The following is a 22,099-nucleotide window of genomic DNA, read 5'->3' on the forward strand; positions in this document are numbered from 1 at the left end:
ACGGATAATCACACACACACATGAAACCATGCACACACAGATTTGACGGTTCTAAATAATACTAGTTGACTTTATTGCTGTTAAAGGTGAGCATGACGGTCACAGGTCTGACATGTGGGAGATTTAGGATCTTTAGGTATAACTGACCATTCTATTACACTGGGGGTTATTGTCACTTGTACTGGATTCTCCTGGTTCTCATAACTACAAAAATTACTATCTGTCTCCACAAAGGTCTGGGTGTATTTGCTGAACATGATAAAAGTAATTAGGAGGTCTAATGAAGGCTTTACTGCTTGTAGCACCAGTAACTAGTCCTTTTCTGTTTTTCTTTCATTTTATTTTTATTTAGTTGTTTTTGTGAATGAACTTATTTTTCTTTTGTCTGAGCTCCTGCACAAGGAGGCAGTGTTTACCGCTCACCGGGGCCTTCCCCTCTTCCATCTGCTGTTCTGCCTTTCCTCTCGTGTCCAACTGAAACTAACTCAACGACCTGTCTCTCTCCTGTTTCTTTCTGAGAGCCTCTCACCTCTCCCCCGCTCTTATGGCCCTTCATAGGAAGTCACTCTGTTGTGTCCTAATGTGCACCTCTGTCCTGGAAACGAGCATCTGTGTGAGACATTTGCTGGTTTCTCCACTTTCTTCCCCTCTAAAACATTAGTTTTATGTCGCCTGTCTGTTTCTTTCTGATCCCTGCCTGGAAGGTGTTGTGTCATACTGGAGCCTTCTGACAGCATCAGACTGGTCCTGATGTTGGGATTCTGTCCTGAAGCCAGTGGTTAGACCTTTGTGCAACTTGGGTGAAGACCATGTCGTGTGGTCTTCACATCAGCTCTGACATGTTTGCATGTTGCCTTACCACTCCACCCCCAGCTCGTGCCAATTTTTGGTTGTTTCTTTGTAGCTGAGAGATTGTTCAGACAGCTAAGCTTCTGCATGTTTTCTCCCTTGGTTTGACTTTGTATAGGGAGCCCAAGTCTCCTCCCTTTCCGGTCGGCTCATGGGTCCCCGGAAGAACAAATACTGAATGCAAGCCAACGGGGCTAAAAAGGCTATTTTCTAATCCGCTTTGCCTTACGTCCTGGATCACACATATGTTGTACTGCAATGTGAATGAAAACTAATGATGGGTGTTTTGACCACGCCAGTCATGTACTTTGAAATTTATCAGCTTGTAAAAGTTAGTAATTAACATCACAACAAATCAGACGTTGGTATGTCACATTTATGACATCACCACAAAATCTCCTCTCCCCTAGCTTAGCTGCTACTTACCACACGGCCAGACTTATGGTGGGTTTTTTCCTCCTGAAGCAAGAAGTTAAAGTTTGCTGAACTTTTCCCCGTTGTTCTCTGTGTCTGGTTCGATGACGTCACTTTAGTGATGCACATTTGTAGTCCTGGACTTAAATTCACACAAAACCTAAAATGACGTGTGTACCCCCCCACCCTCGTTTCAAAATAAGCGCTTTCTTGGCTCCACAATGTGTCTTTAACATTCACGGACATCATATGTGAAATCCATGGCACAAAACAAGCGGAATTAGAGAATATCGTTTTTAGCCCCGTTGACTTGCATTCATTTCTTCGTTCCTTCGGGTACCCGTGGTCCGGAAGTAGGTGGGCGTGACTTAGACTCCCTATGATGTGGTTATGATTTTGATTTTGTGCCTCTACTCCATGCTTGTCCAGGTTGAAAGATCTGTTGGCAGCATTTGCAGGATTTCAAATAAGAAAACCTTGAGCAGCCATTGCTTCTGACCAGCTACCTGCATTATTATTCAGTGTACTGACCTATATTTTTTGTCCCTCCCCCTTCCTCAATTTTGATTATTTTTCATTTTACCCAATTTGCATCCCTCCTCCACCCCCACCCCCTTTTCTCCATGTATCTGATCTCCCCCTCTATGCTAATTGGGGGAGGTGGGCTCAAACCTTTAACCTTACATCACCCCTTCTTCCTACATTACCCAACTTCCTTCACCTCACCCCAACCATGACCCACCACTTCCATCTCTCTCTCTCCTGGGGAAAACAAACCACCATTCCGTCCACCTACCTCCGCTCTGGATCGATCTGTCCATCTCTACCTCCGCTCCGACTCCTCTACCTCTCTACCTGTCTCACGCTGCTTGTTGCTCTTCTCTCCCTGTAAAGATGGTTACGCCTCAAAGTCTGTTTACCTTCTTCGGTATGTTATCTTTAGCTCTCTCTCTCTCACTCTCTCTCTCTTTTACTGTTCTTCCATTGATGTTCTGTTAATATTCAATCTATTATTATCATTATTTTTACAAGGTTTTGTTTACATACTGTATCTTGCTTAGAGTTTGTGTTCACTATTATTTCCTTAAGTTCACATCTTAGTCATATGTTCTTGCAAAGTTAAAACTTTATTTTGCATGTTGTTTTTCTTTCAGTCATCTTACACACTCTGATTACTGTTTAGCAGGGTCAGGTGTCTGTTTAAAGGAGGGCTCTTCTGTTTTTTTCTTTTTCTGTCTACAATCTTCGAATCCTTGTGTGTAAATCTGTTGTTCTCTTCTGTTTCTTGTCTGAAAGAAATGATTTGAGTGTGTGAACTGAAGATATTCTAACCGTCTGCTTTCTCTCCGCCTCACATCTTCGTCTCGTCCCTCCCTGGCTCTGGCTCTTACGCAGGAGTGTATGGTGATGTTCAGAGGGTAAAAATCCTTTACAATAAAAAGGACAGCGCTCTCGTTCAGATGTCTGATTGTAATCAGGCCCAACTAGGTGAGTGGCTCCCCAACCAGCTTAAGCATACATGTAACTTGACAGGAGAGGTCAGGAGGTCTAGGAGGTTACCTAACCCTAACCCAAACAACCCATGTCATTTTGCCCATGTTGGTCTATTCAGTTTATTAAGAAATGAAAAGATTTGTGAAGGTTGGGGATGTGAGTCAGGCCAGCATCGTGATCCTGGCTGCTGATTGGCTAGGGGGGCGGAGTCACTGGTTCCTCCGGAGTGTTTTGCCCTCTGTTTCCTTTTTTCAGAGTCTGACAAAAAGCCGTAAAACTGAGTAAAATATCCAGCAACACCAACATTTTTCAGCTGGGTTGTGCTTCTGTGGAGCAAACAAGTTACCGTAACTGTTTACTGATCACCTCATGTTGTTTTGTCATGAGTAAAAATCGTGCACCCTTATTCTCAGATGTTCTCTGCACACCTTTATTCTGTGATGTAATTTGAATCTGCCCTTTAGCTGTTCTTCTGTCCCTCCCCTGATAAGGGCAGAACACACTTCATGCTCCTCTCCTTTGTTTGTCTCTTACTAAAAGGTGATCAGAAGTAGGGAGAGTGAATGATCCAAAGAAGCTTATTAATCAATTACAGGAATGTTTTAAGGTTAGGCTGACTGAGTTATTAGGTCAGGTTAATGAAATAATAGTGATGGGTTGCCTACCAACAGTTTTACACCAAATTATCTGTTCCTTCAAACACTGAGGTGATGCTGGCTCAGCGTTGCGGCAAATTGGCGGCATTGTTTTCTAAAAGAGGCTAGTGTGGCAAAAGATGGATGAACAGATTGATTTTTGTTTTGCGTGTGTTTAATGATCGCCCTAAGGCTATAATGTTGCGCCTTCGGGGGGCCCTATGGGGGTTACTTCTGGAGTTTAGAGTACCAGGGGTCTCATTTATCAAACATTGCGTAGAATCCTTACTAAAACCGTACTTAAGCTCTGTAAAAAAAATGTACTTACGCCAAGTAGGTTTGCGATCTATCAAACATGTAGTACGCACAGCTGCACGCGATCTCCGCTTCATAAATCAGAAACTATCTAGAAAGGTTCTCCGCTGCATTTTAGTCTCATCACACCCTCACCACGCCCACCTACTGCCATAAATAGTCAATGCAAAGTACCTTGTGGATCTCATGCATATACATAAGCCGGCTTGTTGCAGCGCTCCGCCATTGGTGGCCGTAGATCAAGGCAGAGCAAGGAAGTGCAATTTCACAGAAGCAGAAATTGAGGTACTTGTGGGTGAGGTGGAGAAATGAAAGGAAGTGCTTTTGCTAAACAAATAAGAGAAATTCCACGGAGTGGCACAGCGTTGTTGAAGCCGTCAACGTTGTGAATTCTTCAGAGAGATCTGTGGCGGATATTAAAAAAAATGGTCCAATCGGGATTCGATCCCCAGACTCCCGGGTTAAAGTCACGCGCGCCAACCAGTCAGCCAAATGGAGATCTCCCTTGTCCAAGTAGCCAGGGCGCATGATCAATCGGGTCACAGTGACAGGACACACACTGTCACAGACACATGACATTCCGTCTCAATCTGTCCCCCTGCTGATATTCTGCATTCCGTATTCTGCGCTTCAGGCTGTGTGTGTGTGTGTGTGTGTGTGTGTGCGTGTGGGGGGTCTTGTTCTGTGTGAAAACGAAGCAGTACAAGTGATAATGCTGCAGGATTTCATAATTTTATCCTTCTCAGCAGCAGCACTGCAGGTGCTCTCCATGTCCAAAATGTGCGTAAGCCAGGTCCTTAGTCAACTTAAAGTTGCGCACATTTTTCTGCAAATTTTTCTTTCATAAAACCCAAAGTTTGCGTAGAAAGTTGCTTACGCAGTTTTCCGACCCCGTTATGTGTGTAAGCAAGCTTGATAAATGAGGCCCCAGGCCCTTTAATACGGGCTGTTAGGTCAATATCGGTCCTTGTCAGACACGTGACCTTCATGTCACCCACACCCCCTTAGCACCATTTTAGGTGTATGACTCAAGTTGCTAGGGAAAGCCGCACCTGAAGTTGAGGCAGCACAAGAGGATGGATAAAAAGAACAACGAACACATCCCTTACAGGGCTAAACTTGGGAAGGAGGCTAGGATCTCTATTGTCTACAACTGACTACGTAGATCTCTACGACCTCAAAAGAAACAAATGGAGCTCAGACGTTTCATTACTGCCGGAAATGTAGCACTACTTCAACATATTTATTATCAAGTAAAAGTAAAAAGTTGCAGTCCTGAAAAATGTTTTTGATTAACATTTGGTGTGTATATTTAGTGACCAATGTTTCCATTGTTTATTCACCTAGCTATCCCATCATGCAATCTGCTACAGCACCCGATACGTCACCTGACAAAGACCGATATGATTGTGTCAGAGCTTGGTCCGCATTGCCGGCAGTAAGTTGGGCTCATTTCCATTGAGAGTTGGACTCCACCAAGGCTGCCCTTTGTCACCAATTCTGTTCATAACTTTAATGGACAGGATTTCTAGGCACAGCTAAGGTGTTGAAGGGATCTGTTTTGTTGCCCTGAGGATCCTGTGTCTGCTTTTTGCAGAGCATGTAGTCCTGCTTGGCTGCATCAGACAGTGATCTCCAGCTTTCGCTGGAGTGGTTAGCAGCTGAGTGTGAAGCAGCTAGGGTGAGAATCAGCTCCTGTAAATCTGAGACCATGGTTTTGAATACCTTGTTCAGGTCCGACAATGTCCTGCCTCAAGTGGAGGAGCTAAAGTATCTTGGGATCGTGTTCACGAGTGAGGGAAAGCTGGAGCACAAGATCGATAGGCAGATTGGTGCTGCTTCTGCAGTGATGTGGGCATTGTACTGGTTTGTTGTGGTAGAAAGAGAGCTGAGCCAGGAGGTGAAGCTCTTGATTTACTGGTTGATCTATGTTCCTATGGTCACAAGCTTTGGGTAGAGAACAAAAGAATGAGATCACAGATATGTAGCGTTAAGGATTGGCTACATATGTATTAAATGATCAATATGATGTGATAATTCCATATAAATATGAAATATCAATATTTATTTCTATTTTCCTAAACTAATAATTATACATGACAAGACAGGAAGGAAAGTGTCAGGGCTGGTATGAAGAACTGGACCCAAATGCAGAGTTCAGCAAAACAAGGCTTTTATTTAAGGCGTATTTAACTAAGGATCAAAAAATGATCCAAAAAAACAGAACTGAGTCAAAGGACCCAGAGATCGGTAGCTTAATGCCTGGCTGGAACGAGAGAAAACTAACGAACTGGCAACTGAAAGAGAACAGAAGCTGGTTAAATACACACAAGAACAGCTGGGAGAAATCAGAGTGATGAGGATCAGGAAACAGAACTGAAACAGGAGAGGTGACACCAAATTAAAACAGGAAGTGGGATGGATGAACAGGTCTCACAGCAGGGCATGGATGGAATGTATTGGATGAAATGATTGAATGGAAGCTACATGTTTTAACAAAACCTTTCTTAAGTATCAGAGTTTGTGGCGTCTGGGTTGTAAAATCAATTTGGCTGTATGTTTGTAAACTAGAGATCTGTTTATCAAACCATCTGACGCAATTTGTGCCGAATCTACGCACCCTTGTGTGGAGATCCTCGTGCGAGCCAGGGGGTCAGGAGGTCGGGATGGGCACTGCCGGTGGAGTGAACCTCTCGGTATCAGGAACCCGTAGATTAGCTACATTACGACCATCTAGTCTGAGATCCAGGTGACAACTGGAAGCTGGAATGCTTGTTTGCGTCGAAGGCTGCTCGGTGCCTCTTAAAAGAGACGTGTATGTAATTACAAGCGTTGCAGAGAGGCTTTTGACCTGAAGTCAAAAGGAGGATGGTCTCACAGAGCTTGTTCACTAGTTTGGACAGACCGAGTCAGCTAGAAACTGAATTAGATCCGGAAACAATTCTGTTTTATCACCTTCCTTATTTATAAACTTGTACAAATCAGAATTTGACACGTTTGAAGGCGTTATCAAAATACATCAGAATGTCGCTCCTTCCCTCAGCTACAAAGAGATGTTAACCCTTTGTGAAATGTTTTTAACAGCTATGTGAAGCAAAATGTTTGACATCAATAATAATCTTATTATAATGTGTATGAGTATACTGATGGATTAACTTGTTTAATCAACACATACTGATCTGGTGTAGTTTAAGATCTGAAATTAGTCATTACAGGAAAAATATGGATTTTAACACATCCTTGATTAAATGAACAGATTATTCAAATATTTTAGGATTCAAACATTTTGTTCTTTCAATATATTTGATTATTTCAAATTATAAGTTGTAAAGTAATTTATGAACTTTATTCAAAGTAAAAACTGCTGCATGAGACCTTGGCTGAAGATGTTATGTCTTCTTTGTACGGTAACAGGATCTAGTGCGGAGCTTTCTGGTTTGGAGACCAGACAGATGGTGTGTTTGTGTCTGCAAATTAAAAGTAACTTTCTAGTCAAGTTTTAGATGAAAACTTGACCTTTGATCCGCTACAGATACAAGCAGCCAAAATGAGTTTTCTCCGCAGGGTGTCTGGGCTCTCCCTTAGAGATAGGGTGAGATGCTCTGCCATCCAGGAGGGGCTTGGAGTAGACCCACTGCTCCTCTAAATCGAGAGGAGGCAGTTAAGGTGGCTCAGCAATTTGGTTAGGATGCCTCCTGGATGCCTCTGGTGAGGTTTCCAGGCATGTCTAACTGGGAGGAGATCCAAAGGAAGACTAAGGAAACACTGGAGGGACTATGCCTCTTGGCTGGCCAGGGAACATCTTGAGATTCCCCCAGAGGAGCTGGCCCAAGTGGCTGGGGAGAGGGAAATCCAGGCCTCTCGGTCAAGGCTGCTGTCCTGATTCTGGATAAGTGGCCGATAATGGATGGATGTGTTTAACTCGTATAGTCTTTACACTGCTGACTTATGAACTTGACATTTCATTACATTTCCTACAATATACGAAAGCTTTGAAAAGAGTTTGGTAATGGTTGACTGCTAAAACATTATAAAACACAATATAACTGTATCGGTGTGATTCTCTGTTCTTTGAAGTATTTAGTGAATGAAGCAGGGTCAGGGTTTAAAAAATCCAGTCTGATTCAGTTTCATGATCCAATGCTTTTGTTTAAATGTGTTCTATCCAAAGCAATGAGCCACTTGAATGGGCAAAAGATGTATGGTAATGTGATCCGAGTGACGTTGTCAAAGCATCAGACAGTGGCTCTGCCCCGGGATGGTCTGGATGTACAAGGGTTAACCAAGGACTATGCCAACTCCCCACTTCATCGCTTCAAAAAACCTGGATCCAAGAACTTCCAGAACATCTTCCCACCTTCTGCCACTCTTCATCTGTCAAACATCCCGTAAGTATCAGGCCATCATTTTAGAGTTTGAGCCCTTGGCAAAAATAGGATATTAACAAGTAAAAGTCCTTAATTGTGTGGAACATTTCCAACTATCTGGTCATGGTTAAACTTCTGATTACCTATTCATTTGTCAGAGGCTTTATCCTAAGTGACTTGCAAGATTTTGGTCCATGGGAGAGAACCTGTTAAAAAAAAAAAACATGCATGGTAAATGGTCTGTGTTTGGTTTAGGACCTCCACCCCCGAGGTGCTTTACAACGCAATCAGTCATTCACACACTAGTGGTGATGAGCTGCATTGCAGCCACAGCTTGCCACTGACAGAGGTGAGGCTGCCTTACACTGGCACCACCAGTCCTTCTGACCACCACCAGCAGGCAAAGTGGGTTTAGTTAAGTGTTAAGTGGGTTAAGTGTCTTGACCAAGGACACACCGACAGACTGAGTGGGGATCGAACCTGCAACCTTCAAATTTCAGGGCAGACACTTGACTCCTCTGCCACCTTCACCCCACAATGTCTGCGTGGGTTCCTCTTGGTGAAGGAGTTTGTCAATCGAGGCAGGCTGGTGAGGATGCCGTGGTTGACATTCTGGTTAACTTTACGGAAGTGGAGGCATGTGGTGAACCAGATAGTGGCTGCGAGTGTGGATGTTGCACCTGCGTTTTAAAAGTTCAGCAGCTGAGTACTGCAGGAGAGCCCCTGCTTGCAGTTAAATGAGGGATAAAAGGAGCCAGCCAACTGCCAACCAACACATTGTTTGGAAAATCCACATTGTATCTCAGGTGAGGAAACAAAGGGTGTGCCACAAACAAACAGTTTCTGATCAAAGATGCCAGCGTATGTATCAAGTGTCAACAAACAAATATCCAGTGCTGCATAAGCAGAATAAAGCAGTGCAAAAGAGATTAAACTAAATTTTTTGCCTGAGAACAGCAGCGACAGATGCGCTAGCATTCACTCAACCAAAAATCCTAGTAATGGATAATACCTCAAATTTTACTTATTTTTTTTATTCATGAATTTTAAAATGTATGTATTGTACTGACTCAAGCCTAAATATAACTGACCTCTGACCCAGTGATAGTCCTTTGGGGTCAGATTACTCCTAAATCCTCTCCACTCTTTGTGTCTTCATTTCTTATCAGGCAGAATGTGACAGAAGACGACCTGCAGCTGCTCTTTACCAACACAGGGGGAACCGTCAAAGCATTCAAGTTTTTCCAGTACGTAGACTTACCTGGGACAAAAAGGCTTATATTGAACTTAATCTTATCATTTTCTGATTGAATATCAGACGGAAGTCACCAGCCAACTGACACATCCAGACTGTGTTTCTGTGTTTTTTATATTGTTGGATGATAGATTCATAGACGTTTTAGCTAGCTTAGAAGCTGTTGCATAATCAGGTATTAAAGTACACTCGGTATTTTTATACAAACAACTTGATTTTGACACTTCTTTGTAAATTGTTGCTCATGGGCAGAGAGAGCCTGAGTGTTTGCTTTAGACGAGCCAGCTACAGCTGTAGCATCTACCATACTATACCATACCATTCAATACCATACCATACCATACCATACCATTCAACACAAAACAATACCATACAATACCATATCATACCATACCATACATACCAGTCAGAATGAAACAATACAATACCATTCAATACATTACGATACCATACCATGCCATACCATTCAGTACAAAATAATACCATACCATACCATTCAGTACAAAATAATACCATACCATACCATTCAATACAAAGCAATACCATACCATACCATTCAATACAAAACAATACCATACCATACCATTCAATACAAAACAATACCATACCATACCATTCAATACAAAATAATACCATACCATTCAATACAAAACAATACCATACCATACCATACCATTCAATACAAAACAATACCATACCATACCATTCAATACAAAACAATACCATACCATACCATACCATTCAATACAAAACAATACCATACCATACCATTCAATACAAAACAATACCATACCATACCATTCAATACAAAACAATACCATACCATACCATTCAATACAAAACAATGCAATACCATACCATTCAATACTTCAATTCAATTCAAGTGTATTTACATAGCGCCAAATCACGACAAGAGTCGTCTCAAGGCACTTCACATAATAAACATTCCAATGCAGGTTAGTTCATTAAGCCAATTAGAAAAAAAGTTTCCTATATAAGGAACCTAGCAAATTGCATCGAGTCACTGACTAGTGTCAGTGACTTTACAGCAATCCTCATACTAAGCAAGCATGCAGCGACAGTGGAGAGGAAAACTCCCTTTTAACAAGAAGAAACCTCCAGAGGATCCTGGCTCAGTATAAGCAGCCATCCGCCACGACTCACTGGGGATCAAGAAGACAGAGCAGACACACACACACACACACCAAGTAATGTTTCTATGGTTACATTGTGCTAGTAGTAGCACATTCAATGTCAAGGAAAGCTAAGTGTTATCAGGAGAGGGAGAATGATTAAATGGTTAGCAACAGTGTTCAAGATGATGGCCCCCTCCATGAGACTACCACAGCTTAGCAGAACATCATTGTAGCTTCAAAATAATACCATACCATACCATTCTATACAAAACAATGCCATACCATACCATTCAATACAAAACAATACCATACCAAACCATATTATACCATCCCATACATACCATACCATACCATTCTATACAAAACAATGCCATACCATACCATACCATTCAATACAAAACAGTACCATACCAAACCATATCATACCATCCCATACATGCCATGCCATACAGTACTATACCATTAAATATAAAGCAATACCATACCATGTTTATTTGGAAAGCACAATTAAAAACAGCATCACAGATGACCAAAGTGCTGAACAGTAAGAAACAGGGCACTCCATAATAAAAGACAGAATTCAACAACCCAAAAATTAGATAAAATTGTGTGAATGAATCACAAGAAAGATGAATAAATAAATGAATTAAACATAAAACACCATACTAAAAAGTAAAAAAGTGTGAGCAGAGAAAGCACCACAGAATAAAACTCAAATGGCAACCAGTCTAAGGCTATGCTCACACTGCCGGTCTTGATTTTTTTGAGTAAGTTCGATTTTTTTTATGTGGCTTTTCTTACTATGAAATGTGGCATCAAACTCTCCGGTGTGAATGCTCCACAGCTCCAAAGCAACCCACATGCACAGAAGACAAGAAGTCACACAGTGGAGACGGAACCAGGAGAGGTAGAGTTATGAAGTGAAAGCCTTCACTGACAGTTTATCCACAGGATCAGGATCACACATCTCTCTTTTGGGGCTGGAAATTGTTTTAAACCCTGTAAACTATTTTACTCCTTGTTCCCACCATCTTCCTGAATTACTATTCACCAAAATATTCCAGTATTGAATTAATTAACGGAGAACCCCCCGATCTCACAGAGATCAAGACCGGTGAGACCTTTCACTCCAGCAGCACCTCCCCTTCCTGTTCTCATGCTCTTCTGTACTTTTAATTCCTAAACTTAACAGGATGTCCAGACAGACTCCTGAACCCTTTTGTCAGTGCTTCTCCTTAGGAACGTCAACACACACAATGCTCTGCGTGACCAGTCACACTGCAGTCGCCTTTAAAAACATCAGATATGTATCAGAACCAGTACAGCATATGAAAGTGACCTGCATCGAATTTGAAAAAATCAGATCTGTGCTGTTCAGACTGTCAAAAAACATCAGATGTGGGTCACATGTGGGGAAAAAAATTAAATTTGATGTGCTTTTGCAAGCAGTGTGAAAGTAGCCTAAAAGATAGTAAAACCAGGTCACTGACCAACAGTTAAATAGTAAAAATATTCTGAAGCTGTACTGAATACCTCAAAGTATCCTAGATTCTAAACCTGGCCCTCCACTCTTTACAGGTTTTAATCAAGTGATTGGTTTATTAACCAGCAGTAGCATGTTTGTTTATTTAGTTAGCAGTTGTTTTTACCCAAATCAACTGTTAATTTTCAACATACAAATTTAGCGAATTCACTTAATGTGCACGTTTTTGGTCTGAGAGGAGAAAACCTACACATGCATGGGGAGATCATGCTAACTTTGCACTTTCAAAATTCAATTCCATTTCAACAGCAACCCTTCCAGTTTTACAAATACCGGTAGTTTGGTGACGTCTGCCATGTCATTTCCTACTGAATTGTCCTTTCTAAGTACCTACCCCAGTGCAGGTACTCCATTAGTTCCCTAAAAATGGTCCTGTTAGCCAGCCTGCTGAAATGGAGACACGAGCATGCCATGTAGTTCTGGTAAAGTGGTGCTGAAGCTCCAATAGTGGAAACACACCTATAGAGATAGACATACTTACACCCTGGGCAGACATAAAACCACCAGTTAACCTGCAAGTGTCTGGACCTGTAGAGGAAACTGGCAGACCTGCAGAACATGCAAACTCTACACAATTTCAGTGTCAGTAGATGTTTAGGCTCAGGTTTTGGGATAGAATCAGAATCAGTGTAATGGGTTTGTTGAGACGTAGACTAAAGCACCATCTGGTTTCTTTTAGAGACCATAAAATGGCTCTTATCCAGATGTCCACTGTGGAGGAGGCCATCCAAGCTCTGATTGACCTTCACAACTACAGCATGGGAGGCAACCAGCACCTGAGGGTTTCCTTCTCCAAGTCCTCCATCTAGCAGACTGATGCTGTACTGTTCAGAGGAGTGGACTGGACTGTGCTTGTGTGTATGTGTGAGATAGGTCGATTGTATTTTGTACTAATTTGTTCTGTCGTTCCTAGAGATACTGAAACTACTTTTTAAAGAGAACATGCCATGTTTTTCCTGTTAGTTCAGCAGAATGTTGACTAATGATTGTTCACGTTTAAATGACTCTTTGTTGTACGCTATTGTTTCATTTCTGATTAAAGACAAACAGATCTTCTGTGCCTTACCTGACAGTAACTTTCTACAGCTGGACCCAGGTAGTCGTTAACCTGCTGACGATGTGGGTCTGTGTTAGCCGTGGCAGTGGTCATTTGAGCAGCAGCAGAAGGAGTTACAACACCTGCCAGGTGCTGTAACTCCATTATTCCACATTTTATTTCACAGTCATCAACCAAGATAAACTTGACTTGTTGAAACAGTTTCATTTTTTATTTTTAGTTTTTTTTTTTTGTCATTTTGGAAGAGTTGTGTTTTCAATGACAGTGAGCTGCAGCTATCAGTGACCATGTTGTTTTAGGAAAGCGTTGTGATGATAAGAGAGTATTGCATGCTGTGGAAGCAGTTTCCGTGTCCCACTGTGATTTTATTGTCATGTGACAGTTTGCATGGGAGGGCTACTCAGCTGGACCAAAGCTTCTGTGCCTTTAGGGACTCCTCCTTAACTCCTTTTAACTTGGGGAGGGAAAATATTTTAACTAACTTTATAGTGTTGAGAAAACATGTTTAAATCTTTGGTATCACATTCTCTTGTTTTTTTTTTAGATGAGAGTTAAGGCACATGGTCAGAAATCTGAGTTCTGTCGAATTCCATCAAGTAACCTATAAAGATTGCATCGTTCCAATAAGTGCAGAAGGGTTTCCTGGACTTTTTGTTTCCTCTTTGTGTCCCTGCTGTATTCTCATGACTTCTGTAGCATGCCTAATAAAACGTGTGCAGCTCTGCATCACTGCCCCTGGCTCCCCTCTGTGCTGTCTGCTCTGATCACTTCTCAAACCATTCTCAGTCCGGGGGTGGGAAACATGCCAAAATCCATTTTGGAGCCACTTAAAAGCAAGTGGCATAAAAGACAGATCAGATTGAATCTGGTGATCAAATCAACTTTATTTATATGGCACTTTTCATACAAAAAAATGCAACTTAAAGTGCTTCACAGATTAAAATGGCCCCATAGATCCCATACTCCCATCCCAGCCCCCTTCCCCAAGTATAAAACAATTGACAATTACACTTCCCCTCCCGCAACCATTGATGGGACTAATTCACAGGACTAGAAGTCATCTTCTCTGCCAGCTGACATGTGTTCCTCAGAAGCCCCTTCATTCCTTGTATCTGTGGAAGAGCCACCGCTAGCTGCTGGTTCTTCCTTATTGTCAGTTTTTAGAGCTGGAAGCAGAACTTCCATAGGGATCACTACAGGTAGAGGTAATCTATGGCCTTTATGAGCTCTAAAACGCAGATGATATGATTTGTGAGAATCTTACAGTTTAAAAGGTCAGATCGGGGCTAAGCAAACCTGGTCCTCTAGTGCCACTATCCAGCATGTTTTAGTTGTTTCTCTGCTCCAAAACAACTATAATTCAATGGCTGAATCACCTGTGCAGCAGCTCATCAGGCTCTACAGAAGCAGGGAACTGGGACACATCTGAAACATGCTGGATAGGACCAGGAATGTCTGCCCCTGGGTTAGATAATGACACTTCTTCACCACAGCCATTGGTTTCTGTCCTGCTTGCTTTCAGGAGCAGATAAGGTCAGCCAGCATGGTTACTGGTTTCTCACAGCACAAGCTCCAGTCAGGAGTCAGTCGTACTCCTTAGTCTCGAAACACTGGAAGCTCAGAACAAGTGAATTAAGGATTAGCCACACATTTAGCTGTGTTTGTTTTTCTGATGTAAGATATTTTTTAAATTCCACCTCCTAAAGTTGGCTCTAAGCTTTCAATTACATAAGATTCATTACTTAGTTAATTATATATTAATAATTGTTACAAAAGGAAAAATCCACCAGATACCTGGTTCGTTGCATGTTTCTATATGTGCAAATTTAACTGAAAGATCTGTTTCTTTTCTGTGCTTGTTTGTATTTCAGAGGCTAAAACAGCTGAGTTGTGTCCTCGGCTCCTAAAATATGTTGTTTTTTTATTTGAGGGATCTGCTGCTGTGATACGAGAAGTCCCCTGGAAACACAACGCGAGTCCTGGATACTCCTACTTGGTCTGCAGAACAAAAACGACCATGGTTTTGATCAGAAGGCTTCGCGTCACCATAAGCAGGGGTTGTTACGTCACAAGGTCGCCGCAGGTTTGAATCCTAGACCTTTGTCTGATGGAATTCTGTTGGACGTGTGGATCCTCATATAAAACTAATCTCTACAAATAAGACAAATCACACCTGTCCTGATGAAAGCGGCTTCTTTCATTAGCAGACACTGGATGGTTTGATGAGGATGAAATCCACATGATTCACTTTGACCTCCATTAACAACAGATCAGTTCAGCTGGACTTGGTGGAGTGACAGGTTCCACCAAACCACTTCTTATAGGACATTTCACACAGCACTGCCCCCACCCTCAGGCAGCCCAGCGAGGCGGCACGTCCATGGGAAATGACTGGTAGTCCCCGGTGTAAAACCAACCACCTCACATTATACCCAGATGCTGGTCTGCTCCAGCCCACAGCCAGTTACTGAGCGCCAGAGAGGGGTCTACTGGATTTCTGCACATCAACTGAGTATGATCTAAACCCAGCCGTAGCTGCTCTGGAGTCGGTTATTGATTGATTGCTCCTGACTTAGAGATTGTTCACCCTGAGAGACGAAAAGGCTCCCTTTTATCCTTTTTATCTTTTGTGGCTGGCCGAGCTGCAAGTCGTGGCTGGTGGGTCCTCTTCATGTGAGTGCTGTTCCTGAGTGCATGTGTTTGGGATGCCTTTCGATCTTTTCCTTTATTAGTCCAGTTACTGACTGGTCCCCACTGGTGAGATTTTGACTGATAAATGACTGGAAAAGCTTGCTGTCTGCACCGTACCCTTGAACAAAGTCCCGGTATACTGTGAGGTCAAAATTAGAATAAGCACCGCTGTGCACACACACACTTAAAGCACTGGGTTTTAGTATCCTTTAAATTTTAGCTACTAATTAGTTTTTTTAAAATATATTTTAACAGTAAAATCCTTATTTGAACCACATCTCCTGCCTTCCTTTGTAGAGTGGTCTTGCGTTTATTGTAGTGGGACTTCTGTTCCTGGTTTCACAAGATGGTGTTATTATTTTTAATTGTTGGAGTCAAAAGAAGTGTCTCAACTGCACCTTCTCAAGGAGACTGAGGGGACGGAAAGACATAGAAAAACAAATGTTCATAATGATTGCCTGATACCTGCAGTTGTATGGGTACTGTCTTGCGGGCGATCGACAGTAGAGCCTCTCCATTGAGCGCAGCTACCGGAAGTGGTTCTGAGAGAGGTGTGATGGGGATCTGGAGTCTGTCCACGACGGTCTGGTCGAGGAGATTTTGTTCACATCCTGAGTCAAGAAGTGCTTGGGAAGTAGTCGATTGTCCATTAAAGCTGAGACTTAACTGTTAATTCCACCCACCAGTACACTCGGCTCTTTTGGTGGGCCCTCTGTTTTAGGTATAGCGGGCATTTAGAGACAAAATGACCACCCTGGCCACAATAGATGTGCAATCCACCTCTCATGCTGCGTTGGCACTCCTCTGGTGTTGAACTAGCCCAGTCTACCTGCATGGGTTCCTCAGAATTTGTGTTGGATCTGACCTGGGGAGAGGAACGGGAGCAGAGTAAGGTTAGTGGTAGACGCTGTGTACCTTTTCATTCCTGTTGCTGTCTGTCGATGGTGATGGCCAGAGTGATAAGGTCCTCAAGTGTCCTGGGCTCTGGGCACAAAGCCAGCTGATCCTCAATCCTATCATTCAGAGCTGGAATGAAGGCCCCTTTGAGTGAATCCTCATTCCAAGTGGAAGCGGCAGCAACATTCCTAAAGTTCAGAGAAAAGTCAGCAACAGTCTGCCGTCCCAGCTGGAGGTGCCATTGCTTTTTAGCGACGTCAGCTTGTGTCTCAGACCCGCCGAATGTTATCTTAAACTCCGTAAGAAAATCCGCTAGGGAACCTCGCAAAAACTCCAGCTGTCGGCTTCTAATTTTGGCCCATCTCAAGGCCTTACCTCGTAAGAAACCAGCCATGTATGAGATCTTGGATGAAGCCATAATAAAGGACATACGTGAACGTTCAAAAGTGAGATAACACTGGAGTAAAAATCCTAAACTATTCCTAGATTCGCTGCCAAACGTCTCGGGTGGTGGTGAATCTGCTACTCAGAAAAACAGAGACGTTGGAGCTCCCGGGACTTCCGGGCCGGGTGAAACAGACGGGGGTTGGGCTGAGAGTTCTGGGGTGGCGGCCCTTTCACACATCTTCTGAACGAGTGTCTCCAGCTGATACACACGCTGTGTGACGTTAGCCACTTGTTCGGTTAACGTCTGAATCCTGTCGGCATGCGTAGTTAACAGACCTGATAGACATGGAGGAGTTGATTATGAAGAGCCAGACATTTGATGGCTGGATGATTCTGTCATGTTGGGTTTTAGCCGTCTGACCCAGGACATTCAGAATCAACTCAGAGCACAGGGATTACGGTGAGTAAACAATAATTTATTATATCAAAGCTATACTAAAAGAGCACCATCAAAAAGGTGAGGTGAATATCTGAAAACTCTGTCCAGTCTCTTTAGTCCAAGCCTTCTTAGGAGCGAGGTTTGGGACTCGGGAAGGAGGATTGTCCGGTCGGTAGGTGACTGGCAGGAGCAGAGCGGGGCAGAATGAAACTCGGGAGATCCACGGAGTCCGGGAGGATGCAGAGGGCGGAGGAGAGCGGATCGGTCAGGTTTGGCTGGGGAGCTGAGAGACAGGCGTGAGTTCAGAGTTATGGTAGGTTTTGTAGGTGGAGGCTGGGATCTGTAAGGAGAGGGAGAAGGCACGTGAGGTTACTCGGAAGGAGGCTCGGAAGACAATCTGGTCATACTCGAGAATGCAGGCTTTGATTCTGTGGCATTTTATTAAAATGACTGTCTTTATTCTTTTTATTATTAATGTGATATTAATTTATTTGTCTCAACATTTCTCACATTTTAATGGCTTCCATGTTCCAGGGAACAGAACTGGTTCCTCAGGGAACCCCCTGTGATTCCATTATAAAGTCACCGATCATGTAGACTACATCATACTGAAGTTATCCCAAACAAGCAGATTGTTCTGTGCTCCGATGTGTTTTGATGAAAGAACCCAGGCTCCGTATCACTAAGGTGACCATGTGTCATTTTTAGAAGTCAGACAGACGATAATGAGCATGTAAATGTTTGGTTTCCTTCCAGCGCAGCAGAGACAGTGAGCCAGAGCCTTTCTCCCCGTACAGATTTCTCTGGTTAAATCTTTCCAATTAGCCATCAAACCCAGACAGAGCCTCCTGGGAACATGCTCCCTGCAGGGGGGCTGCATTAAATACATCACACTGTGCAGTTCTGCTGCTGTTGCTTAAAAAAAAGAGTTTTCTTCCTCCAAATCTTTGATTCCACTTTGAATTGATTTCTGCCATTTGCCATATTTAGTTTTTTTTGTATTTTTGCACCTGTGTGGCTTCTGTTTGATGGAACATATTGAACATTTTCACATCACACACACACACAAACTCTGTGCATTCTGCTCCTAAGTCTGACCTGATGTGTGATGATCTGAGCTGCAGATCACACGTTAGCGTCACCATCTATAGCCTGGAATCTCACTTTTTTACCAGTAGCTAGACATGTAAGGTTTTAGATTTACATTCAGATTTTGTCTTTAAAATGATTTCTGAAAACAATTTTAGAGTCTACCCTTGGCCAAAAGTAGTGAACTAGAAATGTATTTTACCGATTATGCTTGAGTATAAGTATAGAAAATATATTACTTACCATGTAGCATACTAAATAGCGATAGAGACATTTTAAAGTTTATAAAAGTATTTTTATCAGGTTATTTGGTCATAAAAAGTGTCATTTCAAGTATACAATTAAACATATGCTGCAGCATATAGCTACTGCTAGTGCACTAGGTATACACTTCTAGTTCACATTGGCGTATAATGAATTATACTTTAAATGTATTTTTCTGAACTTAGAATGACTGAATCCTAGGAGGCCTCTTCTCTGGACTAACCCAAGTGAGACAACGTTGTCAGCAAAGTGCCAACGCATTTTCAAATCTTGTTTAACTGGATATGTTTTTCTTTTTTTTTCTTACAAAGATAATAATCATAGCTAAATCATGGAAGAACACCTGAGGAACACTTGGCTAATTCTGAGGGGAGTGGTTGTTTATATGTGCTACCTTTTAGAAACGTCTACTCTTTTAGTTAATTCTGTCTAGTAATATTTTCCCTTGTTCACATGAAGAATGAACAAGCTCTGAGGAGCACTTGATTGATGCTGTCGGTAATGAAAACCTTGCTGATGAAGATGTGATGGAGAGGAATAGAACCAGAGAAAAGACAGCTGATTTTGCATTGGTGTGAAGACAGTAGGGGCAAAATCACAACCTAACAACATGAAGACGGTCAATCTTTCATGGAATAAGTTCAGTAACATTAAAAATAGTTAAATACTGAAGGGATTATTGAATTTGGTTTTAAAGCACATAAAGACAAACCACTTTAGCTTTACTGTAAAGCTTTAAACTCCTGCACTATGTGATCTTTGGTTCATAATAACGGTGATGACCCAAAGTAAATGTGTGTGTGTGGTGAGAAATATCTTTATCCTGCTAATTGAATGCAAGTACAATCTACTACTTGACCTTATTCTGTACTTGGATCAAGATATTTTATTAATACTTTGTGGGTAAAAAAAAAGTGCGAGTGTCAGTAATATGCTATAAGTGTGAGTCTTTGTATTAATGTACTTAAGCTTGGACTTTTTTCATTCTTGAGTAAAAGCCAAGTGTACTTCTATACTGTTCTTGAGTATAGTTTTTAAGAAGTAAATTTAAAGAATACTACTATTTTTTGTTGAGGGCATTTCTAACTTTGATCCTAAAGCTCTATAGGACCATCCAGTTAGGGACCTTGAGTGTAAAGGCACTCGAGTCTACAAGCTTTGTATCGATTGTCAGGGACAGCCAGCTCTTGTTGAACACACTCTTTCCAGTGTTTTCGGTGACAAGCAGTCAACTTCACTCATCACATTTTAGCTAGCTGCAAAGAAGCTACACACTCTCTACGTGAACTGAGCATTTATGGCCTGCAGTTATCATGAGACTTGTAAAATATTCACAACGTACCAACTCAGCCCCGCTAGATTACAGGCTTTTACCATTTTATATGGCGAATGCTTCCCGGGTTTAAACAACTTAAAAATTAAGACTTGACCTATATAAAATTTAATAATAAATAATATCCAGGCATTTTAAGACTTTTTAAGGCCTTAAATTTAAGTTTATGAATTTTAGACCTTTTTAGACTTTTTCAAAACCTCTTGTGTGTTAGTGTTAAACCTATATCTAAGGGGTCAACAACCTGGTGCCCATGGGAACCAAGGTGTCCTGAGGAACCCTATAAGGTGCCCTCATGCCTGCTGTAAAAATAGCACAATTCACCACTCAGCAAAGTCCAAAATATTGTTTTCTGCTACTACAATTTTTAACTGCACTTCATATGAATAAAAACATGGCAGCAGAGATGGCTTACATAACGGTGGGAACTACAGCGGAATAAAGGTAATAATTAAGTTAATAATGAAGCTCTGGGAAAGAGCGGTGGAAGCTAGCCTTAGGTCAGAAGTGAGCAGCAGAAAAGTTTCATGACAAGAAAATGAACTAGCTAATTTTGCTTTAAGCATGCTGATGAAAAAGAATAGAGCAGGTGATGTGTGAGACAGCAGCCGAGGTGTGAGATAGCAGTGTGGTTTGAGAGAGCAGTGAGGTGAGAGACAGCAGTGAGGTGAGAGACAGCAGTGAGGTTTGAGACAGCAGTGAGGTGAAAGACAGCAGTGAGGTGAGGGACAGCAGTGAGGTATGATACAGCAGTGAGGTGTGAGACAGCAGCCGAGGTGTGAGACAGCAGTGAGGTTTGAGACAGCAGTGAGGTGAGAGACAGCAGTGAGGTTTGAGACAGCAGTGAGGTGAGAGACAGCAGTGAGGTTTGAGACAGCAGTGAGGTGAGAGACAGCAGCCGAGGTGTGAGACAGCAGTGAGGTTTGAGACAGCAGTGAGGTTTGAGACAGCAGTGAGGTGAGAGACAGCAGTGAGGTTTGAGACAGCAGTGAGGTGAGAGACAGCAGTGAGGTATGATACAGCAGTGAGGTGTGAGACAGCAGTGAGGTGAGAGACAGCAGTGAGGTTTGAGACAGCAGTGAGGTGAGAGACCGCTGTGAGGTGAGGGACAGCAATGAGGTATGATGCAGCAGTGAGGTGTGAGACAGCAGTGAGGTGGAAGACAGCAGTGAGGTTTGAGACAGCAGTGAGGTTTGAGACAGCAGTGAGGTGAAGGACAGCAGTGAGGTATGATACAGCAGTGAGGTGTGAGACAGCAGTGAGGTGTGAGACAGCAGTGAGGTTTGAGACAGCAGTGAGGTGAGAGACAGCAGTGAGGTGAGGGACAGCAGTGAGGTATGATACAGCAGTGAGGTGTGAGACAGCAGTGAGGTTTGAGACAGCAGTGAGGTTTGAGACAGCAGTGAGGTGTGAGCCAGTAGTGTGAGACAGCAGTGAGGTGAAAGACAGTAGTGAGGTGTGAGACAGTAGTGTGGGACAGCAGTGATATGAGAGACAGCAGTGAGATGAGACACAGCAGTGAGGTGTGAGACAGCAGTGAGGTGTGAGACAGCAGTGAGGTGAGAGACAGTAGTGAGGTGTGAGACAGAAGCAAGGTGAGAGACAGTAGTGAGGTGTGAGACAGTATTGAGGTTTGAGACAGCAGTCAGGTGAGAGACAGCAGTGAGGTGTGAGACAGCAGTGAGGTTTGAGACAGCAGTCAGGTGAGAGACAGCAGTGAGGTGAGAGAGAGCAGTGAGGTGTGAGACAGCAGTGAGGTGTGAGACAGCAGTGGGGTTTGAGACAGCAGTGAGGTGAGCGACAGAAGCAAGGTGAGAGAGAGCAGTGAGGTGTGAGACAGTAGTGAGGTGAGAGACAGCAGTGAGGTGAGAGAGAACAGTGAAGTGAAAGACAAGCAAGGTGAGAGACAGAAGAAAAGTGAGAGACAGAAGCAA

General features: G+C 42.7%; 1 protein-coding gene across 14 annotated transcripts in view; it reads left to right on the top strand.

The window, feature by feature from the left end:
• The window catches only part of ptbp2a (polypyrimidine tract binding protein 2a), a 24,954-nt gene extending 11,163 nt beyond the window's left edge, over window positions 1-13,791 (top strand). For 9 of the 14 annotated variants that reach the window (XM_054751380.2, XM_054751382.2, XM_054751381.2 and 6 more), the window contains 6 exons: window positions 2,158-2,191; window positions 2,659-2,751; window positions 7,879-8,095; window positions 9,244-9,321; window positions 11,310-11,372; window positions 12,688-13,791. In XM_054751380.2, coding sequence (XP_054607355.1) covers window positions 2,158-2,191; window positions 2,659-2,751; window positions 7,879-8,095; window positions 9,244-9,321; window positions 11,310-11,372; window positions 12,688-12,817 — 615 coding nt within the window. In that variant the 3' untranslated portion in view covers window positions 12,818-13,791. Of the gene's footprint in view, window positions 1-2,157; window positions 2,192-2,658; window positions 2,752-7,878; window positions 8,096-9,243; window positions 9,322-11,309; window positions 11,373-12,687 lie in introns of those variants that run through there. The other 5 variants (XM_015954809.3, XM_015954811.3, XM_015954810.3 and 2 more) reach the window with 3 other exon arrangements.
• Window positions 13,792-22,099: the final 8,308 nt, after the last annotated feature.

This window comes from Nothobranchius furzeri, chromosome 7 (genome assembly GCF_043380555.1).
Source record: "Nothobranchius furzeri strain GRZ-AD chromosome 7, NfurGRZ-RIMD1, whole genome shotgun sequence".
Lineage (NCBI taxonomy): Eukaryota > Metazoa > Chordata > Actinopteri > Cyprinodontiformes > Nothobranchiidae > Nothobranchius > Nothobranchius furzeri.